At 40.7% G+C, this 22,808-nt stretch overlaps 1 protein-coding gene across 2 annotated transcripts; it reads left to right on the forward strand.

The window, feature by feature from the left end:
• Positions 1 to 217: 217 nt before the first annotated feature.
• Positions 218 to 22,536, forward strand: MEP1B (meprin A subunit beta). 2 transcript variants are annotated; one of them, XM_027575212.1, is made up of 15 exons: positions 218 to 360; positions 2,154 to 2,172; positions 3,062 to 3,112; positions 3,197 to 3,240; positions 5,104 to 5,182; positions 9,548 to 9,665; positions 10,626 to 10,804; positions 11,400 to 11,618; positions 12,236 to 12,388; positions 13,696 to 13,911; positions 15,939 to 16,382; positions 17,890 to 18,069; positions 19,275 to 19,401; positions 20,033 to 20,237; positions 22,366 to 22,536. In XM_027575212.1, exons 1-15 carry the CDS (start codon positions 295 to 297, stop codon positions 22,375 to 22,377), a joined length of 2,112 nt encoding a protein of 703 aa, XP_027431013.1. In that variant the 5' UTR covers positions 218 to 294; the 3' UTR covers positions 22,378 to 22,536. The 2 variants fall into 2 exon arrangements, with proteins under 2 accessions (XP_027431013.1, XP_027431012.1); XM_027575211.1 differs by having other exon boundaries at positions 222 to 360; positions 22,363 to 22,536.
• Positions 22,537 to 22,808: the final 272 nt, after the last annotated feature.

Below are 22,808 nucleotides of genomic sequence, written 5' to 3' on the forward strand. Positions count from 1 at the left end.
ATCCTGGGGGCAAGTATGTGTATATTAGATAACTTATTTCATTAACAGGATTCAGCCAGGCACTTGGATACTGAATGTTGACATAAAAAAAAAAAAAAGCCAACCAACTATTCTGCAGAGCTGTGTTCAGGATACTGGACTTTAACTCTTTTGACTGCAGGTACTACTACCAGGGTGAGCTGACCTGCAAGATGGCTCATTGAGATCAAAGGCTAGAAGTTATGATGTTTGCCTTTTGAAAAGTAAATGATATTCTGACTTTCATAGTTTGCGGTTCCAACTGGAAGTGATAACATGGATTCATGGTATCTGCCTTGGTTTCTTCTGTTCTCTGCTATTCTCCCCGTGGTTCCTGGCTTGGTAAGGAAACAGTTTTGGAAAATGATTAGATAAATTGGGGGCCGATTGCCTGTTTGTCCATTTCTTGTTTTTTAGGAATTTCAAAACATTAATGAAAGGAGTGTTTCTTTTGGGGCCAGCAAGGGACAGGCAGGGTCATAGGGAGTGAGAAGAAGCCCCCCAGGGGGAAAGAGTCGGGGACATTGACATAAAGTTATATATTTCTTTCAGTTTCATTTTTGTGTAGCAAGTTTTCTTTTGATAACATGGAAAATGCGAAATGTGACAACCATTCCATTTTTACTGCTGAATGAAACGCATACTGCTGTTACCATGACATGAGACACGAATGGAGTGAATGATGAATGTCACTGGCAAAGCAAACACTTACAGTTTTGTAGCATGGGGTTTCTCATCTGCTTCTTTGTCCATTTCAACCAATCTTGCTACAGTGACAGGTAGTTTGTACCACAGGCTAACGCAGGGTTTTAAATGAAGTTTCAAATGCCTCGGGGAGAGGCGGGGACTTTAGTTGGGATTTAAAAATAAGTGATTATATTGAGTTGATATTCTGTAAATGGGATCTACAGCATTGAGAAAAAGAGATACCATTTAAGACACGTTAAAATTGAAGTTATGCACCAATATTTTTCCATTGGGTGCCTTGGTATTCGTCTATGAGTGTGAGACAAATGAGGCACTTCTTAACGTCAAAAAGAAGGGTAAACTATCCGATCAGTTCATTCCCACTGCTTGCCTAACAGTCCATAGGATTTTGGTATTTGGCTATGTAAGCCATACTAACCAGTTTTACAGACAGTCTGAGTTTCGGGAGGGTGAGCTGCATTACTATGAGTTGGTGGAACCAGGAATATGACCCACACCTACTGTCTGCCAGGCCCATGAGCTTTTTCACTAGACTCCACTAAGACATTTCTCAGGTTTACTTACGTTTTTCTATTGGGCAGGTATTCTGGGTTTTTCATGTGATCACTTGTAGAACCTATTTTCAGAAGTTTGCCATTTTTTTTAAAAGTTTTTTTTTAATTGCAAAGTATACCCATTGATTTTTTTTTCCTTAAACATTTGGTATTGTCTTTGAAAGCAGAGTGTTGAGAAAAATGTGAAAGAAAAACATGATTAATGAGGTCTTCAATAAAATTTCTTTAGAAGGGATTGTAATAAATTACAATAATTACAATACAATAAATTACAATTACAATGTTTCAACAATAGGGATAAATTATTAGGTTTTTCAAACATTGCTCCCTGAATCCTTTAGAGAATCATTTTTAAGGTGAATGTTTATCTGAGGGCTGGAGTCTTATGTTCTGCCTTCTTTTCAATCTGTGAAATTGGTTTCTTGTTTCTTTCACCTTCAAATTCATATAACAGCCAGTTTCATTTTTTTTTTATATGAAATAAGAAGACCCTTTAGTCAGAAAGTTATTATAGACTACAAATTAGCTGTCTTGGATATAAGCCAGAAAGTAATACATAATATTAATAAAAAAAATACAAATTGGGGCCCCTGGGTGGCTCAGTCGGTTAAGCGGCTGCCTTCGGCTCAGGTCATGACCCCAGGGTCCTGGGATCGAGCCCCGCATCGGGCTCCCTGCTCATCGGAGAGCCTGCTTCTCCCTCTCCCTCCACCTGCCACTTTGCCTACTAGTGCTCTCTATCTTTCTGTCAAATAAATAAATAAAACCTAAAAAAAAACCCCCACAAATTGCTAGATACAAATTGGAACCGAGAAGATCATTTATGTCATGGGCGTCATAATAATGCCTTTTTTTAATGTGTTTGTTTCTCAGCCAACTCGAGAAAACTTTGGTGAGTCTATTTTGAGTTTTTGCTTCAAGTTATAGTAAAAGAAAGTTATGTGGATAATAGAACAACAAAACATAAGAACTAAGGACGCATTTAATGTGAAGTACAATGCATAATTGCATAAGCATAATTTTATAATTGCTTTGAACTTTAATCAAACACTGCCTTCTTTTGATTCATTGAGGAATGTTTTATTGTTCCTGTTCCAGGGTTTCACATACCAAGCAAAAAAATGGTGATATAGGAAAGTCCAAACACAGTGACTAACACAAGACATCCCATCAATGCTTGCCATTATTACTTTTGCTATTTTGTATAAACTGAGAACTGATGTCCATCCTATTCTGTTGTACACTTAGAGATTTGGCTATATTATCCACTCTTTTGTAACTTAAAAGAGTAATTCAAATTTAAATTAGGAATTTTGCTTGAGGGTTCCCAGGTATGTTACTAGCAAGGGATATATTGGGCAGACTGGACTGGTTTGACCAAATTTAAACCTTTACTTCCTATTTAATCTAATCATCTAGTCTTTAAAATTAAGTTTAATATTATATAGAATGATCAATTTCTTATTCCTGAAGTCATCTGGCATTCAAGGGACATGGATAAGATAAGAACATATGTGCAAAAGCCCCATAGCCCCAAGCCTGGCTCATGAGAGGTTCTCAGTCAATCAATCAATCAATCAATCAATCAATCAATCAATCAATGTATATTGAATCAGAACCTGTTCTCCATCAGTCAAACAATCAATCAGTGTACATTGAATCAGAACCTAGTAGTCACTTACTAAGGCAAAAGAAAGTTACTTACTTTTAATGTGGTAATTGATGAAGATTGTCTTCTTTCATAAACATAATGTTCAATGTGGTTTTCTTTGTTCCTTTAGTTAAAGATGTAGATGGTGGACTCGATCAAGATATATTTGATATCAATGAAGGTTTGTGGATTTTTTTTCACATTTTTTATTAAGTGGAGAGTTCGAATCCAGTTTGCTAACATGAATTTTTATCTTCCCTCATAGATTTGGGACTGGATCTTTTTGAGGGGGACATCAGACTTGATGGGGTGAGTTGAAACAAAGCAAGGAAGAATCTTCTATTAATTACTGCAAACCAAAATACAGAATATCTGAGAATGATTGGGCAACATGGGCTTTGTTAAGCCCGACTGTCTCTAAGGATACCAAGTCCTGGTGACAGATTTATTTAATGAATATATTATACTCTGAGAGACTCCCATAATAGTGCCTTCATCAGCCATTCCTCAGATTTCTGTGTGGTCAATGCCACCATCACCCACCATGTATGCCTTGGTCTTACTGATCTGATGGATTTTCATTATTGGAACAATATGATGTTTTCATTTTTAAATAGAACCTCACTGATTTAATCTAGTTGAAGCAAAATTAAACTGAATTTGTAAACGTCAATGAATTGGGCTTTTTACCATAAAAGATAGATTTTGTGACTTCTATCCTGACAGCTAAAAATAGTGTTGCCAAGTAAAGATCCTCCCAAATCTATGCATGAAGAGTACATGGTACACAGATGAACATAGGTACCTTACAGATAGTTTAAGTCAAACCTCCACTGGGAATGTCAACTCAAGAAGCAGAGCTGCAATATCCAGTGGTTGGTCCTGGGCTCTTCTGTCTGTACTCTTTCTTGATTTCACCTTGTGACAGGGTTTGACATGTCATCTCTATGCTGATGCCTTCAGATATGTGGCTCTCACCCCTTCCTTCTGCTGCACTCCAGACTGGTCTATCCAGGTGCCAATTTGTCAGTTCCGTTTCTGTGTCTTTGAGGTGCCTCAAATGTAAGGTGTCCTAAACTGAACTCAGATTTTTCATGCAAACTGCTCCTCCCAGATCTTCCCTCTTAGCAAAGTCATCCCCCTACTCCCCTGAATAAGTAAAAACTCCAGGAGTCACCTTTGCTTCTGCCCTTTCTCTCACCCCACCATCTGGTCCACTGGCAAGTTCTGCTATTTCTGTCTGCAACGCATGCCCCAAATAACCCACTTTTCTCCTAATTTGTCTTTCTATTTCAAATATTGCTCCCCTATAATCTTTTCCACCCTGTCCCCACCTCCCATCCCCCTCATAGCCAAGTGGTCTTTTAAACAGGCAATGACACCATTTCACTTCCTGGCTTGAAACTCTTCAGCAGGGTGGCTCAGTCGGTTAAGCATCTGCCTTTGGCTCAGGTCATGATCCCGGGGTCCTGGGATCGAGTCCCGCATCAGGCTCCCTGCTCCGCGGGGAGATTGCTTCTTCCTCTCCCTCTGCTCCTCTGCTCCTGCTCTCTCTCTCTATCTCAAATAAAGAGATAAAAATGTTAAAAAAAAAAACAACAAAATTCTTCAACAACTTCCTACTGCATTTAGAATAATATCCAAATTTACCCACAGCCTTCAAGACCTGCATAATTTAACTCCTGCCTATCTGTCCTCCCATCTCCCCCACTTCTCTCTTATCTCATCTCTTTTTTCTCCTAATTCATGAGGCTACTGGCCTCAAAACAGATTAGAACATATCAAGTCTTGGGGTGCCTGGGTGGCTCAGTCGTTAATCATCTGCCTTCGGCTCAGGTCATGATCCCAGGGTCCTGGGATAGAGCCCCGCATCAGGCTCCCTGCTTGGCTGGAGGCCTGCTTCTCCCTCTGCCACTCCCCCTGCTTGTGTTCCCTCTCTCGCTATGTCTCTCTCTGTCAAATAAATAAACAAAATCTTAAAAAAAAAGAACATACCAAGTGTTATTCCCACCTCAGAACCAGAGCAACCCTCCACGACTATTACATGTATCCTGCTTAAACTTACTTATTTTCTTGCATTTTAAATTTCATTTATTTTTTGATTAACTATTCATTGTTTCCCAAGTTTTTGCCTGATTCATCAAATTAACCCTTCACATTTATTTTTGACAGGCACAAGATAGAAATTCTATCATTGGAGAAGAATACAGATGGCCTCATACCATTCCATATGTTTTAGAAGATAGCTTGGGTTGGTATATACCTTGGAGTATGTGTAACTGATGTATGTTCCTGACAGAATATAATCACAGTATTTCTTTCTTTCTTTTCTTTTCTTTTCTTCTCTTTTCTTTCTTTCTTTCTTTCTTTCTTTCTTTCTTTCTTTCTTTCTTTCTTTCTTTCTTTCTTTCTTTCTTTCTTTCTTCCTTTCTTTCTTTCTTTCTTTCTTTCTTTCTTTCTCTCTCTCTCTTTCTTTCTTTCTTTCTTTCCTTAAGATTTTATCCATTCATTTGACAGAGAGAGAGAGAGAGAGCACAAGCAGGGGGAATGGCAGGCTGAGAGGGAGAGAGAAGCAGGCTCCCCACGGAGCAGGGAGCCCGATGTGGGGCTTGATCCTAGGACCCTGGGATCATGACCTGGGCTGAAAGCAGATGCCCAACTGACTGAGCCACCCAGGTGCCCTATAATCACAATATTTTCAAGGGTAGGCTCGCATGGTCTTTAAGGGTTTGTTGCTTTATGGAGCCATGAACTACTTATAAAAATAAGCAAAATGAACAATGAAAAGAACCTAAATGATTTTGTCTGAAATAGTTGCTGAATTCTGACCAAGAAAGGGATTAATGCAACCAACATTTATGGAGAGCCTACTCTATATTGGGTGCTGGGGACATAAAGGTCAGGGAATTAGTCTTTATTTGAAAGTAGTGGTTTCCCATATGTTCAGAAATTACATACGAGTTAAAAACATGAAACAAAAAAAATATTTTAGGACCTGGCCTAAATCCATTAGCAAGTTCTGCCATTTCTGTCTTGCAATGCATGCCCCAAATAACCCACTTTTCTCCTAATTTGTCTTTCTATTTCAAATATTGCTCCCCTATAATCTTTTCCACCCTGTCCCCACCTCCCATCCCCCTCATAGCCAAGTGGTCTTTTAAACAGGCAATGACACCATTTCACTTCCTGGCTTGAAACTCTTCAACAGGGTGGCTCAGTCGTTAAGCATCTGCCTTCGGCTCAGGTCATGATCCCGGGGTCCTGGGATCGAGTCCCACATCAGGCTCCCTGCTCCGCGGGGAGACTGAGTTTACCAAATAAAATGTTTACCAACATTTTATTTTACCAAGTCAGGAACTTACCCAACTACAAGAACCCACTATCTTTATCATCATCTTTTCATAAAATAAAGAAAATTTCAATAGTAAAAAGTCAGAAGAATCCAATCCAAAATTAAGGACAGCTTTTCTATAGAAGAAATTTAATTGTAAATGGAAAACTCTAAACATGGTCCTCATTTTATTTATGGTGCTAGTTACCAGAATCACTTTGGGAACTGTCTTTTGGGAAACTTTTCTTAAAGTTCATACATTTCAGTGGAGATTCAGATATGCCAAGAGTTAATTATAATAGAATGGAATAAACATTTTGCTTAGTGATACGTTCAAAAGCTATGGGAGCACATTGGAGGAGCATTGAACTCAACCTAGATATAAAGGCATATGCATCAGGAAGCAGCTGACACTGCAGCAGGGTGGCCATGAAAATTATGCAAGTTGTACACAATACATCGGTGCCTGGGTGGGGGGCAAAGTGGGACTGAAATCAAGTTTGCATTTTGTTCATCAAGAGGCATTTGTTACTTTGTGTGCTACTTTGTGTGTGTTACTTTGAAGTGCTATTTATCTACCTGCCAAATCAACACTTGCTGCGTCTGCCCCGATGAGGTGCTTCTTTGTAATCTGCAGAAAGGCATTGTGTGGGCCAGTACCCCCTCTGGGGGGTGGCAAGGGAAGGGTGCTCTAGGCAGATGGGTCACTATGTGCAAAGGCATGAGGAAAGGAGAAAACCCTTAACTGGAATTTAGATTGGAAGTGGGGAGTTAATGAGATTGAACAGGTAGGCAGGATCTAGATTGGAAAGGCTTGAGTGTTTCCCACGTTAAAGAACTTGGTGTGCCTATTGATGGTGATGTAGGACCTCCAACAGTTTTAACGTGGATGTGAGATTGTGATCCTGCTAGTTGCAGTGTAGAAGATGTATCATCAGTGAGGCAAAAAGAAAGTAAGGAGATCAATGAGGAGATGATAGAAGAAATTCAGGGAAAGACTGAGAGTTTCTGAACCAAGACTCTCTCACTGAGGATAGACGAGAATGGACAATTCTAAGGGAGACTTAGGAGGCAGTTGTTAGATTTGGTGATTGACTGCAAGAGGTCAAGAAGGAGGTGGGTCTCGGTAAAGAGTTCCTGGTGCCCAGGATTCAGTCTTAGGCCACTGGATGGATGGTAGTGCCTGTATCAAGGATAGGGAATATATCTTGAAGAGGGTGGAGTAGAGAAGTGTGGTGGAAATTAGCATTTGGCATGCAGAGTTTGAAATGTACCAGGCCCACTGTGCTGGAGAGATCATATAAATTGTTGTATGGCCTGGTCATTAAAGATAGAGAGACATTTGGGTGTTATTAGGCTGTGGGAGATGGTTGAAGCCGGGGGGTGGGGTATGGATGAGCACCTTGCACAATGCCCTGCATATAACAGGTGCTCCTTAGATAATTGGATCTTATTGAGTGGCCCAAGAAGATTGTATTGAGGGAGAAGATGGCCGAGATTAGAATTCAGCTCAGGAGGACAACTTTCTAGAATTGATATAGAATGGGGCATCTGATAGAAGTCATTGAGAAGGGAGGACTGGCCAGAAACATCGATGAAAAACCAAGAGTAGATAGAAAAAGCCAAGAAAAAATAAAAAAATTAAAATAAAAAATAAATTGATAAACTTATATAAATCAAACCCATTAGGTAAAAAAATTCAGTCCAGATCTTACCATCCAAACTGTGAACATTTTTACATGGGTATCACTATAGTGTTTTAAATATTTTTAAGTTGTTTTGTTTTATTTTTTATTTTGTTTATTTATTTATTTGTTTGTTTGTTTTAATTTATTTTAAAGTAAGCTTTACGCCCAGTGTGGGGCTGAACTCACAACCCTGAGATTAAGAGTCGCACACTCTACCGACTGAGCCAACCAGGTGTCCCTGTTTAAATTTTTTGATCTGCTTTTCTTACTTAATATTACAGCATCATTTTGTGTTAGTGTTATAACATAATTAAACTCCAAATTTTTATAGGTCATATTTTAATTCTATGATTTTGGGATTCTTTCTTATTTGGAAAGTACTTTACCTCTGTTTAATATTGTAGCATTGAACTTGCTCTCTATGCTCAAAGTGAGAAGAGTATTTCCACGCATTTCTGAAATTTAAACCATCTTCAGATGACTCCAAGGAAATCACTAAGCAAGGCCACTTTTACAGGTAGCAACAGAAAATGCCTGTGAAGGGTTAGTAAATAGCTATGAAGCATTCACTGGAAGTGATTTCTGGCTCTCCAGAAATACATGAACCTTATTAAATTATCAACATATTAAATTCTGCTTTAGTCCTTTTGCTTACACTTCAAGTGTTACCCACTATTAGATGCAGCTCCCCTGAAAGTGGTAACACTTGAGCTTCTTTCCTGAATGTCTTTGTTGCATTCATGCCTCTGAATTTTTTGAGCTCCATGTCTATCCAACCTATTAGCATCCCTCTTCATTCTGAAACAATGGTTATTTCTTTTTCTTTAAAGATTTAATAATTTATTTGACAGACACAGAGAGAGACAGACAGGAGCAGAGGGAGAGAGGGAGGGAGAAGCAGACTCCCCGTTGAGCAGGGAGCCCAATGCAGGGCTTGATCCCAGGACTCCGGGATCAGGACTTGAGCCGAAGGCAGACGCTTAACCAACTGAGCCACCCAGGCGCCCCTGAAGCAATGGTTCTTAAGCCTAATTTGGGCCCTGAACTCACTTGAGAAGCTCACGAACAGTCTCCCCAGGAAACACACTTTGCGGATATAGATATAGACTGACACAGATATAGATGATAGATGATATAGATGATATAAATAGAGATATAGATACTTCACATACAAACATATTCATGGACTCTCCCATCTCAAGGTCCTCAAGTTAAAAGCTCTGCTGTGGGGCTTTAAATACATACTATAACTTCTCAGATGAAGCCGTGACAATGAGTGTTCACTTTGGCTGCCTGTGATCCAAGGTATATGTTCTTCGAGGTAAGGAAATGTCTTTTTTGTTGTTCTGTAATGTGCTCTTTAAAGGTTCCAGAGAAATAAAAAACAGGGCAAGATCAGGGATTTGAAGAATAATCAAATCTTGTATATGATACATACTTAATTTGTACAGAATACTAAATTTGGTAAAAAGAAAACGCTACACATTCACGAAGGGACTGACTCATAAATAATATATTGCATAGCCTGTTTCCATGGTGAATCATTCAATGGTGATAATTTTAATAAGTGTATTTCTTGTTGGTTTTCTTCCATCAGGAATGAACGCAAAGGGAGTTATCCTTAATGCATTTGAACGCTATCGCCTAAAATCATGCATTGACTTCAAGCCTTGGGCTGGAGAAGCTAACTATATATCAGTGTTTAAGGGCAGCGGGTAAGGCGGAGAATTTGTTTTCTAGGGGTTCAAATGAGAACATTGCAGCTGTGAGCTGTTCCAGCAGTTGTCCTAGGCCCTGACCTTGAGGTGGGTGGGGGGCTTCCTTAGCCATTTGCTGGAGAGTAAAAGACAAACTGCATTTAGTGTCTCTAGCTATAAAAAATAATATATATATTTTAAAGATTTTATTTATTTATTTGAGAGAGAGAGAGAGAGACAGCGAGAGAGGGAACACAAGCAGGGGGAGTGGGAGAGGGAGAAGCAGGCTTCCCACGGAGCGGGGAGCCCGATGCGGGGCTCGATCCCAGGACCCTGGGATCATGACCTGAGCCGAAGGCAGACACTTAATGACTGAGCCACCCAGGCGCCCCTAAAAATAATATTTTCATACATGCAACCATATTAAGACAAGGAGGGTGGGATTGCATGCCATCCATCCCACAACTCAGGGAACTTCAGCCATTCGTAGCTTACATCTTCCTTCTTTCCCTCTTCCAGTAAAACACGTGTGTAGGTGCGTGCATGTATGTGTGCACTCATGTGTATCTCAATTTATTTTAACCTAACTACACTTACTACTTGAGTTAAACTGACAGTGTTATTTGCCTGGAGCTCAGCAATTCCGCGTGGTTGCTATACCTATAAAAACCTTATTAGCAGTCATCCACATACCAAGGACAATGTGAAAAACTTATAAATTTCCAGGAAAAAATCAGGACTGGGTTGATTGGGGGATGACTTGCTCCTATATAATAGTTGATGCCACGGCCAGATCTCCAAATATCATCTGGTCTGTAAGCTTTCTCATACCTTGCCAGGGTTAAGAGAGAGATGTAATGTCCTGATTAGAAGAGTGAAGGATCTAGGTGGGTAACTGAGTGGACTGGGCACTGGGGATTTTACTCTGAGCCATCATGAGAACACCCTCTCCCCCTGTCCTGTGACCTCTCCTGTAAGCTGCTGGTCTTCAGTGGGAAACAGGCATGTGGGGAAGCAAGAACTCTCCATCGGGGAAAACTGCGACAGAATAGCAACAGTCCAACACGAGTTCCTCCACGCACTGGGATTCTGGCATGAGCAGTCACGTTCTGACCGGGATGACTATGTCAGCATAATGTGGGACAGAATTCTGTCAGGTACATTTCTTTTGTTTTCTTACAGTTTTCTTTTTCTATTAAAAACTGAATTTCTAAGCATGTGCCATCTCTTGCCAACTGTTAATAATGGAAAAACTGATGTCTTGATGTTTTACTTCTGTAAGCTTTAGAGATCAGATCCACCTCACTATTTCCACAAAATCATCCCATTTCAAGTTGCCATCCATTGCCCGTTAGTGTGATCCTAAGCAACTAGGTATCCTCTCTAAATGCATTTGCGTACTGTATTACTTGCACACATGTTCCAGTAACCGTGAAATCCCTGACTATGTCAGTTCCTTCTGATGACTCCTGTCTGTGCTATCATTCCCGGGTGCCTCCCCACCACGCCTCTCAAAGGCCTCTTACCTCCATCTCCATCTACTGTGGGTGCCCCCACCCTCCCATCAGCACCTGCCAATGATCCTGACTGTCCCAACACCACCTTTGAGAATCTACCTTTCTATTAGCTGTTCTTAGAGCCTTACACTACATGTTAATGTCCAACCCTGGGCAGTAATGGAAACTTAGAAGAAGGTAAGCTAAATGTTGTGAGCATCAAGTAATTAAAGATCTTTTCAAATTTATCATTTAGGCAGAGAGCACAATTTTAACACCTACAATGACCAAGTATCAGACTCCTTGAATGTTCCCTATGATTACACCTCTGTAATGCACTACAGTAAGACTGCTTTCCAGAACGGAACAGAGCCAACAATTGTCACAAGAATCTCAGACTTCATGGATGTGATCGGCCAACGAATGGATTTCAGTGACCATGATCTCTTAAAGTTGAATCGACTATATAACTGCAGTATGTGGCAGGTTCTTTGAAATGCCTTCTGTGTCTCTCTGCCATGTAGGAAAAATTATGTGCTGTGCCATTTTGCTGAGCATTGCTGGCTTTTCTGAAATGATGGTTTGATAGTTGTTTGATAATTATAATTTCATAGTTGAAGTTTGATATTAAGAAAAAAACAACAACAACATAAGAGCACCCAAATCCCAATCCACAGCTTAGAAGCCACATGTTTCTTCTCAGAAGATCTGGCCTTCAGATCTAAACACAAATTGGGTCCTATAGTAACATGCCCCATGTAAATGTTTTGAATGAAGAGCTGTCATACAAATGGGATCAAATAATCTGTGTTGCAGTTTAATAATCTGGGTAACTAGAGGAGTGTAGACTCAGGTTGCTATACATTAGATAATTAAAGAAAAATGTCTTGGGGCAGACAGCTTATTCAGATACACAGAGTTGATCAATCCCTTGGTTTTGCAGATATTGAGAAGTCTTCAACCCCCAGAATCAGCAAGGTGTCCCCTTTAATGCCATTCTGGTATTCCTAGTACTTCCGTGGCAAACTCAGTTTTTATTACTTGGATTATCATGTTGGAGGAGTGTCAGTAATTGTTGCTTTGCTTTTGTAGCCACTTCCCTGAGCTTTATGGACTCATGCAATTTTGAACTGGAAAATGTGTGTGGTATGATTCAAAGTTCAAATGATAATGCTGACTGGCAATGGGTGTCCCAGGTTCCCAGGGGGCCAGAGAGCGATCACTCCAGCATGGGCCAGTGCAAAGGTAACAAGAGTGAGATATTTCTGGATTTTACACTTGGTGACCCCAGCATTTTCCTTTGCTATGATAGACTGGGATTTTATCCCTAATTTCTATCTGAATTATTAATGATAACCCATTTGGTTGCTACTAAGGATACAGTTCTATGCCTTATAAGGACATGGCTCATTTCTTTGCTTTTCCTCTTTACTTTTCTTTTCTTTCTATAAGTCAGAGCTGGGCTCTGTGAAACCTCTCCCTGTCTGTGCCCACAGCAGGAAGGGACTGTACCTCCTGGAAGGGCTCTTATGTCCAGGTAGTGGGGTGGTTTTCTCAAAGCTTACGAGATATAAGAGATTTTCCAGTGAACAGCACAAGGCCGTGAATTAATCCGTTTCAGAATTTCAGTTGGTTGTGATTACACCCCCCTGTTATAAAAGTCCTGAAAATGAAGAGACAAAGACCAATTTATTTAATTTTATTCAGATGAGTATCCTTTTCCATCATAATTTTGTTTTAAATTAAACAATCATTTATTTGGCTACAAGTACTCCATTTTTATTTATTTGCTCATTCCTGGCAACAAAGATGTATGACTAGACTTCAGAACTCAGGGTCATTGCATGACAGCTCAGCCAGTCTAGGCAGTCGTTGGGGTCCCTAACAGTGAAGAGTGCTTTTCCTTTTCTTTTTCTTTCTTGGAGGGCTGGGGGCAGGAAGGCAGATGTTAAGGGTACAGACTTGCAACTAGTAGTAAAGAAGCTCTGGAGATCTAATGCACCGTGCAGGGAATATAGACAGCAATATTATATTCTAATCACTAAACTTACTGAGAGACTAGAACTTATTTATTCTGACCACAAAAAAAAAAAGAAATGATAATTATATGACATGTTAGAGGTTGCTACAGTGGCAATCATATTACAGTATATAAATGTATCGAATTAATATGTCGTACACCTTAAATTTACACAATGCTCTATGCCAAATATATGTCAATAAAAATACCCTTTTTTTAAAAAATGCAGATTTGGATAGTGGATAGTGGTCCTCCATAGGCCAGAAGGAAGGAGGAAGGAAAGGAGGGAGGGAGAAGATGAGAGAGAGAGAGAGAGAGAAAGAGAGACACGAGGCCAAGAAGGTGATACTTTTTTTCTGAGTTTGAAAGCTATAGTAAGGATAAGGTGGCCTAAGATCTCTTTTATCAACTGCCTGCTCGTGGAACTGTACTTAAATACCCAGCACAGTGCTCCGCACGCAGTGGGTACTAAGTAGACGCATGCCTATACCTCTTATCTGCTTTGTCAATTCTGCTTTTGTTTTCTGAACAGGTTCTGGTTTCTTCATGCATTTCAACAGTAGCTCTGTAAGCGTGGGGGCCACGGCCCTGCTGGAAAGTCGAACATTATACCCTAAAAGAGGATTTCAATGCTTGCAGTTTTATTTATATAACACTGGAAGTGAAAACGACCAACTGAACATCTACACCAGGGAGTATCCTGCAGGCAATGTGGTTGGTACTTTAACGCTTGTGGAGGAAATAAAAGGTACAGTATCAACATTCTTATGGTCTCAGTTCAGAGTGAAGCAACTCTTTTAGTCTGTGGCACTGAGGAGGTCAGTTCTTGGCAGGTAATAAAAATACATGGGAGGAGGGCTGCCTGGGTGGCTCAGTCGTTAAGCGTCTGCCTTTGGCTCAGGTCATGATCCTAGGGTCCTGGGATCGAGCCCCACATTGGGCTCCCCGCTCCACGAAAGCCTGCTTCTCCCCCTCCCAACTCCCCCTGCTTGTGTTCCCTCTCTCACTGTGTCTCTCTCTGTCAAATAAATACATAAAAAATCTTAAAAAAAAAATACATGGGAGGGGTGCCTGGGTGGGGCAGTCAGTTGAGTACCTGGCTCTTGGTTTTCTGCTCAGGTCATGGTCTAATGGGACATGGGATCGAGGCCCACATTGGGCTCTGAACTCAGTGGGGAGTCAGCTTGAGATTCTCTCTCTGCCCCTCCCCCTACTCTTTTTCTCCCTCTTTCCCTCTCCCTCAAATAAGTAAATAAATCTTAAAAAAAAAAATACAAGGAAAACTAGTTTAGGCAAAATGGGAAGTTACTGGTTCAATGTACAGAGATCGTGGGATGGACGCGGGAGGAACTGGCCTCAGGCAGGGCTGGACCTACCCCTGAACATGCTCGGGGACCTTCATGTTATCTCAGATAGGCTTTGTCCACAAAACTGGTGCTTTGGATATTCTACTTCCCAGCTTACATTTTTATCAAATGTGCCATCAGACTGGAAAAGGGACTCTTCCTCTAATTTCTAGCTTAAAAAAAAAAATCCTAGTGAAGAATTCTAATTGTTACGATTAGTTACAGTTAAGTGAAACTTCTGGAGCAATTCTTGAGTAGAGAGAGGGCAACACTCTATTCCAATCATCTGTCAGAGAGGTGGGTCATGTTGACCAACTATAAAAGCAGGTGGTTAAGAAATTTCCCTGCTGCCAATTCTGTTACTGTCTGCTCCACATATTGACCACTTGGTTTGAATGAATTGAGTAAAACCTATTATAAAATCAATCTACATTATGCTCTATGTCATACCATTTTCCTCCCGTAAACAGTAGCACAAAAGGTACTTAAGAACGTGCTTGGGAGTCCAGAATTTAAACGGATGGTGCTGATCTTAATGTAGTGGAAGTGCTCATGAAAGATTTTTGTTCAGTCCAGAGTCTACCCATAGATAATGGTATTTTCTGTAATTTGGATATTTCTAACTTATTTTCACATGATTGTGTTTCACAGTAAGTGCCAATATATTCAAGTTTTAAGTCATTGTGTTAACTACTAGTTTGACATGAATTCCTGAGCTGGCCTCTACCTGGGGGATTCTGAAATTTTTAAAATGTATTGCTGCTTCTTATTTGGGTATGTGATATAAGAAAATAAGACAAGACAGCATAACCTGTGCTACTAGTTAGGGGTAGGAGGTGATAGTGAAGGAGGAAGTGTAGGATGGGGAGAAAGATGATGGTATCAAATAGTAACATATTTATAACGTTGAGTCACTAGGAAATGATCTAAGGAGTAAATGGTAAACGTGGGCTTTCTGGGGTTCGGTGGATTCTTGTTTAATACTACCAAAACGCTGATGTAAAATTTTGCATGTGAAGGAAGTATTTCAATCAAACTATAAATGAGGCTTTGGCTGAGCCTCACAGGAATCCTGGATACAAGTGTAGATGTTGGGTTTAGCTAACATAGAATGGGAGGTAACTCATATATAGGGCATGGAGTAGTCCTAAGTTAGGTGTGGTTGTTTAGTCAGCCTTCTCTGGGAAAGGGTGACCTAGCTGAGAAACAAGGAGATAAGCTTCCAGATATTCTGGAGGGCAGTTTGACACCACAGAACTTCCTTGAAGGGGATGGGCCTGGGCTGGCGAGGTAAGAAGATCATACTGCAGACCTGTAGGCATCAATAGCCCTAGGATGATCATTTGGCCTATGAAGGTTAAAAACTCTAATGTTGATTTGCACATGATTCTCAGTCCTTTGCTTTGGAATAATAATGTCTCTTTTGCAGAGATACCGATTGGGAGCTGGCAACTTTACCATGTAACATTGAAAATGACCAACAAATTCAGAGTGGTGTTTGGAGGGGTCAGAGGTGCTGGTGCATCACTGGGTGGCCTATCTATTGATGACATCAATCTTTCAGAAACACAGTGCCCTCATCATATCTGGCATATAACAAATTTCACACAGTTTATTGGCAGCTCAAGGGGAACTCTCTATAGTCCTCCATTTTATTCTCCTAAAGGTTATGCCTTTCAGATTCACTTGAATCTAAGCCATTCGACTAATGCAGGAATATATTTCCACTTGATCTCTGGAGCCAATGATGATCAATTACAATGGCCATGTCCTTGGCAACAAGCCACGATGACACTCTTGGATCAAAATCCTGACATTCGACAGCGTATGTCCAACCAGCGGAGTGTAACTACAGACCCATTTATGACCACAGGTTTGTGACTCATTTTCTTTATTGCTAATACATGATCATTGCTCTAGGAGGGATGGATGATTTGGGAATGAGAGACTGCATGGTCAGATACCTAAGGAGTATTGAGCCCCAAATTTTAGGAACAGAAGATAATGAGTGGAAGGGCTTCAGCAGTTGTGGGGAGAGTCCCCCAGGCAGGACACTGTCAGGATGTGAGGTGGGAATATCTCTGAAAAATAGAGAAGATACTGATGTTATTCCTGGCAATTGATCATACCTGAATTCCCAGTTGTTCAAGGAGTGTTGTTTTAGAGTCTGGCATGCCTGGGTTCTAATCCAAAGTTTGCTTCTCATTAGCTATGTGATACTGAGCAAATAGTATTTTGGAGCCCCAGTGTCCTCAGCCATAAGACTGAGGCAGTAATAATAAGCACCCCCTTGCCACCAGGGCTGTCAAGCACAATTCAGCTCTTATAGAAGGGGTTGGTTCCTGATGAGAAGGAAGACATTGAACGGGTGCTCTGGAGTGTTGGGAAGGCTCTGAGAAGGGATTATAACTTCTTATTAAAGAGTTCTGGAGGACTTGCCAATGGTGACATCATTCCCCATCTTCCCAGTCTCAAAAAGGAACAGCTCCTCTTCCCCCCAAATGATCACATTTCTAATTTTAATAATCCTTTGCCCTCTGGGACCCTCACAAAAAGTGAAATTGTGGCAAGGTGAATATTATTGCCAAATTTGAATTCTATATTCGAAAAAAATGGACCTCAGTGACATAGGAAAAAAGAAACCACTAATCTGATAGGAAAAAAGAAATATTCACAAACAGGATTGTAGGGACTCGATGTTCAGAATTTCTTCACTTTGTCCCCAAAACATATTTCCCTGAACGAGCCACTGAAAATGGCTCAAAGTTGGATGGGTCACCACCTTCTCCCAGAAGCAGTACTTCTCATTGTCTTCTTTTCCTGAAGGATTTTGCTCTGGTAGGTGAGTAATTCAGCTAATGAGATGAATTGTTCTATGTTAATATTAAAAACTCTCTCAGGGCGCCTGGCTGGCTCAGTCGGGAGAGCACCTGACTCTTGACCTCGGAGTCATGAGTTTGACTCCCCATGCTGTAGAGATTACTTAAAAAGTAAAACTTAAAAAAAAGTCTCAGAAACGTATTGATTTAACTTGGTGAAAAGGACTGTCTATGACTCAAGAACTAAGGAATGATTTTAATGCGCAGGGAGTTTCTATACTGGCCGGTCAGTATAGGTGTTATACCCCACCCGGGAAGCTTTTGGTATGTGTCCACACCAATCCCAGAATGTGGTCTTCCTTGCTAGGCAATCTCATTTTCTTTAGAACAGTATAAATGAACAAGCTTCAGTGATTTGCCAGGGAACACATCACAGGTCAATGGCATCATTTAATTATTTTGAGCTCTATCCTAATTGTGTTTCACATTGCCTGTTCTTTCCTACCACCAAAAGCTATGATGATGCTAAACACAATCCATTAATATAAATTGCTTTTTCAGATAATGGAAACTATTTTTGGGACAGGCCTTCCAAAGTGGGAGAAGTGGCTTTTTTCCCTAATGGAACTCAGTTTAGAAGAGGTCAAGGCTTTGGAACCAGTGCCTTTATAACCCACAAGAGGCTGAAAAGCAGAGATTTTATAAAAGGAGATGATGTTTATATCCTACTGACAGTGGAAGGTATGTCAGCAAAAATCGTTTTATATAAGCTATTTTTGTTGTGGCCATTGATTATTTACCATGTTCTTCTGGGTTCCATTTTTAGGCATAGGAGCAAATGGGCATGAGAGTGGGATTTTTTTTTTTTTTTTGGTATGAATCATTAACAATATGAAAATAACTTAAATAAAAACAGTGACCATTCCTGGATAAAAAACTTAATTACCACCACATGGAGCCATGGAAAATTTAGGCCAGAAATCTTTAGAAACAAGTGGAAGTATAGCTATTGTACCCTAGAATTATATGCTGGGTTCCGGAAATAGAAATATTACACAGCACATGAAATTAAACTGGAAATGAACTGTCTTTATTGTGTTTTTCAAATATATGCACATACATACATATACATATGAGCATACAAGCATGCATATATATTTCTTACGTATCCTATATAAGCGCACACACATACGTTTTTTCAGTGGTAGCATTAATCTATTGCCTTTTAAAATTTCTTACCCATGGCACCTAAGAAATACATTTTCCAGGAATACTGCTGGTTTCCATGTTTTATGTGGCACCATTTTAACTCATTTACTATTAAAGACCCACTTGCATCTCAGTAAATCAGCATCTTGTTTGTGATGAAAGGTGGTGCAATTAAAACCCATGAAATTTTTATGTCAGTGTCAATTAGAGTAAATCTAGATGATACTTCTTGGAAAAACTTATTCAAGAATAACTGTGTCGAGGGAAAAATCGTCTTCTGTAGCAGAGAAAAAGTCACATGTTCATCAATTCAGTTCAACCCTGTTTGGAGGACAAGCAACAGAAAGCACCGCAAAGAATAGAGCGCCCTGGTTGTTCAGGGGACCTGGTGGCTTGTGTCAGATATCCCCCAGTTTGCACCCCTCTAGCAAGAGACCTGTGACCTTGGGCAAACCCATCAACTGCCTTGCATTGCTGTGCTTTGGTCTCGGTGTCTGTCCCTCGAGGGTGGGTTATAAGGGACTGGGTGTCTTGTAGCTCACGCAAGCCCAGGCCCAGGTAAGCATGTGGTTCAGTTGACAGCCCCACAGGCTGGTCCAGCTTCAGTTTGCATCTAGATTTCGATTTTAATTATTTCATTGCCTGTGGAACCTAAGCATCTATTTTGAAACTTAAAGATCAATTACTTGTTAAAGTCAAACTGATTTCCATCCCTACCCTCCCTCTGCCCTCCTTAGACATATCCCATCTTAATTCTACACCAGTTCAGCCAACCGCAGGCCCTATCGTGAATGACCTTTGCATGAACTTTAAATGTGAGAACGATGGCATCTGCATTGTCCAAAATGGAAAAGCCGAGTGCAGGTAAGGGGTCACTTGGATGAGATCTTTCCATTCTCTTGTTAAAAAGTTTATCCTTTCCACATTGTAGGGTTAAACACTGATATCTTACATGAATGGTCAGTTGGTTCTCATCTCAAAGCCGTTCATGGGATATTTACTTTTTGCTCTCCATTTAGGACTTTGGATAGCTACAAAACAGTAAAATTATTTATGAAGAACTAGTACATTATATTGTAATTGCCTGAAAAATTCCTTATGAGTTATATGTCTTATGAAGTCCTCACAACAGTCTGGTGTGGTGAAATGGAACTGTCCCCATTTTCTAGATGGAGATAGGTCTCAGACATTCTGGGATGAATTTGGCCAAGGGGTACAGGGGGGAGGTGGAGGGACAGAGACATGAGAACTAAATTTTCTCCATTATCTACGCCACCTTCCTTTCCCACCTTAGGGCCACTGTTTTGAGTACCAATGAATAGTAATTCCATTTCTTTTCCATTGGCCTTGCCTGGCCTCCTGGAACTAGTCTAAACATTCCCCTCTGGTTGAGTTCCATATGTCAATGACCAGAATGTTGATCCACACCTTCAATGGTGAAGATTTTCAGACTGAAATATCAACTTGTAACTCTGGGTCACATTCCGATGTGCAGGTGTCTTTCAGGGGAAGACTGGTGGTACATGGGGGAGAGGTGTGAGAGGAGAGGCTCTACTCGGGACACCATTGTCATTGCTGCATCTTCCACCGCTGCCATGTTTGCCCTGATGCTGATAGTCACCCTCATCAGTGTCTATTGTATCAGGAAGAAATATCGTAGAAGGGCAAGTTCAAATACGGCAGCTATGACTCTGGAAAACGTAAGTTGAGTCTCATATTTGGTAATTCAAAACTTATTGATGAAATCATATGAAGAAGAATTAGGACGTTCTTATACACTTAAAAAAGAATCTATTTTCTATGGTGGATAACAGGTTTGAAACCATGAGTTCCTGTTACCTTCACAATAGGTCAACAGTTCTTAAATTGGAGTCCATGAGGGCTTTTGGGAAGGAGTTCATATCCTTCTGGAATTGTATCCAAACCTGTGTATGGTTGTACATTTTTTCTAGGGTGAGGGTCTGTGACTCTTCTAAGTCCCAACCTTCCTGGTAGAGGGGACAGGTGAACTGTGAGCGTTTTTGCTCTGAAGGTCTTTTGGCGGGTGGTTGAGCTCAGGCTTGTAGGAAGGGGGTGCCGACCTATTTGAGGCTTTTCCATTTCCAATCCATCTGGCTCCATGTGCAGTAACTAACTCTCAGGCAAGATTTTCAAGTAGAGGGATTAAAGTCTTGCCTCAGAGGGTCTCTGAAATGGCAATAGACTCTTGAAACTGCCCTGTCTCAGATTGGCTTTCCTGGAGAGAGTGTTCCTGGGAGCATGGAGTAACGGAGTAAGGGAAGCTGGACAGGGCAGAGGGTGAAGGTACACGGAACACGGCGATGGGGTTGCTGCAGAGGCCTAGGCCCTGCTACGGAGCTGAGATAGTGTCCTGAATTTAGGCAAGGGGGCCAAGCCAATGTACTCCCCCCGTCAACAGCCGTTGGATTGGGGTTGCCCCTGGGAGGAAGTGGACAACTGGGGGAGGTAGTGCCCCTCGTGGCAAGGGCATGTCTGCACGAAAGCCTTCCTTTTGAAGGGCAGGACTAAGCAGTAGCCCCAGCACCCACTACATATGCAGTAGTAGAGCACAGAGACTCCTAGTCTCACACACAAAAGAGCAGAAGGAAAATGGTGTCAAGTCTGAACATTGTTTAAAGGTGAAGCTATAAAATTCTTTCAGTTCTATTTCATTCAAAATAGAGTCCCTGAAAATTACTGGTGAAACTAAAGAAAAAAACATGCCCAATGAGGGTAATCTCTGAAACTAGAAATACTGCAATTAGCTAAATCAAGAGCATATTTTCTGAAGAAAAATGGCTATTCAAGACATACTATATTTTACAGTTATGATTTTTTGAAGTGGACAAACTGGTATTGAGACACTAAATTTGTTCACAAAGTTAGTCAAAAGATGGACAATGATAATGAACAGAAAGCAAATAGTTTTATTCCCACACACTGCTGTCATATTTCCTCAACAACAGGAAGTGTTTACAGCTAATCATAAAGCAATGGCTCAGTTACTTCCCAAGCTTATTAGAAAAGTACTTAAAATGTATACAGGTGTTTTGTTGTGGTTTAAAAAAAAACAAGTATTTCCGGCTTACTTTATGATTCAAAATAAAAGGGACAGATCGGCCAGTGACCTTGTAGGCCAACCTGATGAAAGCTGTATCTGCAGGCATGGTGCCCTGGGCCAGGTGGGATGCACTTGAGGTTTGGAGTAGTGGTTAGGGAAGAGAGGACACATTAGCTAGTAGAAAGGACTGCCAGTTATTCTTCTGGAAATTGGAAAATGTAGGTGTTATTAAAAGGGCTGACTTATGAAGCAAATATTGGAAGGAGTTAAAGAAAATGATAAAGAGAAGAGAGAGAAAGAAGGAAGTTAAATCAAGAAAGGGGAGAATTATCAAAGTATCAGGGACCTTAACGGTAGGGCCGTTAAGTAAACACACACACACACACACACACACACACACACCCCTAACCACCACATTCCCAAGAGCAAGAAATAAACTTACATTTTCCCCAGTCTAGGCATCTCTACAGTTAATTCACTGATAACGGAACCTCCAGATCTAGTTTAGGTCTTAAATCAGAATGCTCTTCTTTCTGAGGCTACAGTGTGTGCTCGTCCTAATGGTTTAGCATCTGAATTCCGCTAGCCAGACGGGCCAGTGCATCTTCCTGGAGACCTGGCTGGGGCAGCCCACCAGCTGGGAGGGATGCCAGGAGCCTGTTGATGGCACTTCATTTAAAAATGAGACTGCTTCACTGTGATTCACTGAAATGACAGTTTTTAAATTTAGAAATTAAATCATCAATTGTTCTTTCCCCTTTTAGCAGCATGCATTTTGAAGATTAACTCAACAATATGGCCAGCAAATGAAATTAAAAAGGATTCCTCATCATGGATTTCACCTAGAATCCATTCCAACTGCCTTGTTCTTCTATAAATGGATCTTCTCTGTAAATAGCTGGAAATAGTATAAATCATTATTTTTGGTGAACATCTAATTGGTGAAATATTTGTGTTTTTGTTTTTAAAGGAGGGGAAGCAATTCTGAATCCCAGAGAAGTGTAATATTGTCTCTATAAAGGAGCACAGTAACTAGAGATAGCTTTCCAAATTACTGATCCTTCCTTTGGGGGGCCAAGGACAGCGGCCTCACAAGTGGATTGCCTGGGCACCCACTGGAAACACCCAGTGGGAATGATCTACATGCCATCTAAGCATTTGCGTGTGGCCCCGTCCCAGTGTAGAGAGGGGTGGTAGGACAGCTCCCTCT

The sequence above is a fragment of the Zalophus californianus genome, chromosome 14, assembly GCF_009762305.2.
Source record: "Zalophus californianus isolate mZalCal1 chromosome 14, mZalCal1.pri.v2, whole genome shotgun sequence".
NCBI classification, from domain to species: domain Eukaryota; kingdom Metazoa; phylum Chordata; class Mammalia; order Carnivora; family Otariidae; genus Zalophus; species Zalophus californianus.

Excerpts from the sequence above, each read along its gene's own strand:
- MEP1B (XM_027575211.1), top strand. The coding sequence starts at position 295 with ATGGATTCATGGTATCTGCCTTGGTTTCTTCTGTTCTCTGCTATTCTC. Across the intron at positions 10,805-11,399 it reads GTGGGACAGAATTCTGTCAG|GCAGAGAGCACAATTTTAAC; the intron begins GTACATTTCTTT and ends TTTATCATTTAG. Across the intron at positions 11,619-12,235 it reads GAATCGACTATATAACTGCA|CCACTTCCCTGAGCTTTATG; the intron begins GTATGTGGCAGG and ends TTGCTTTTGTAG.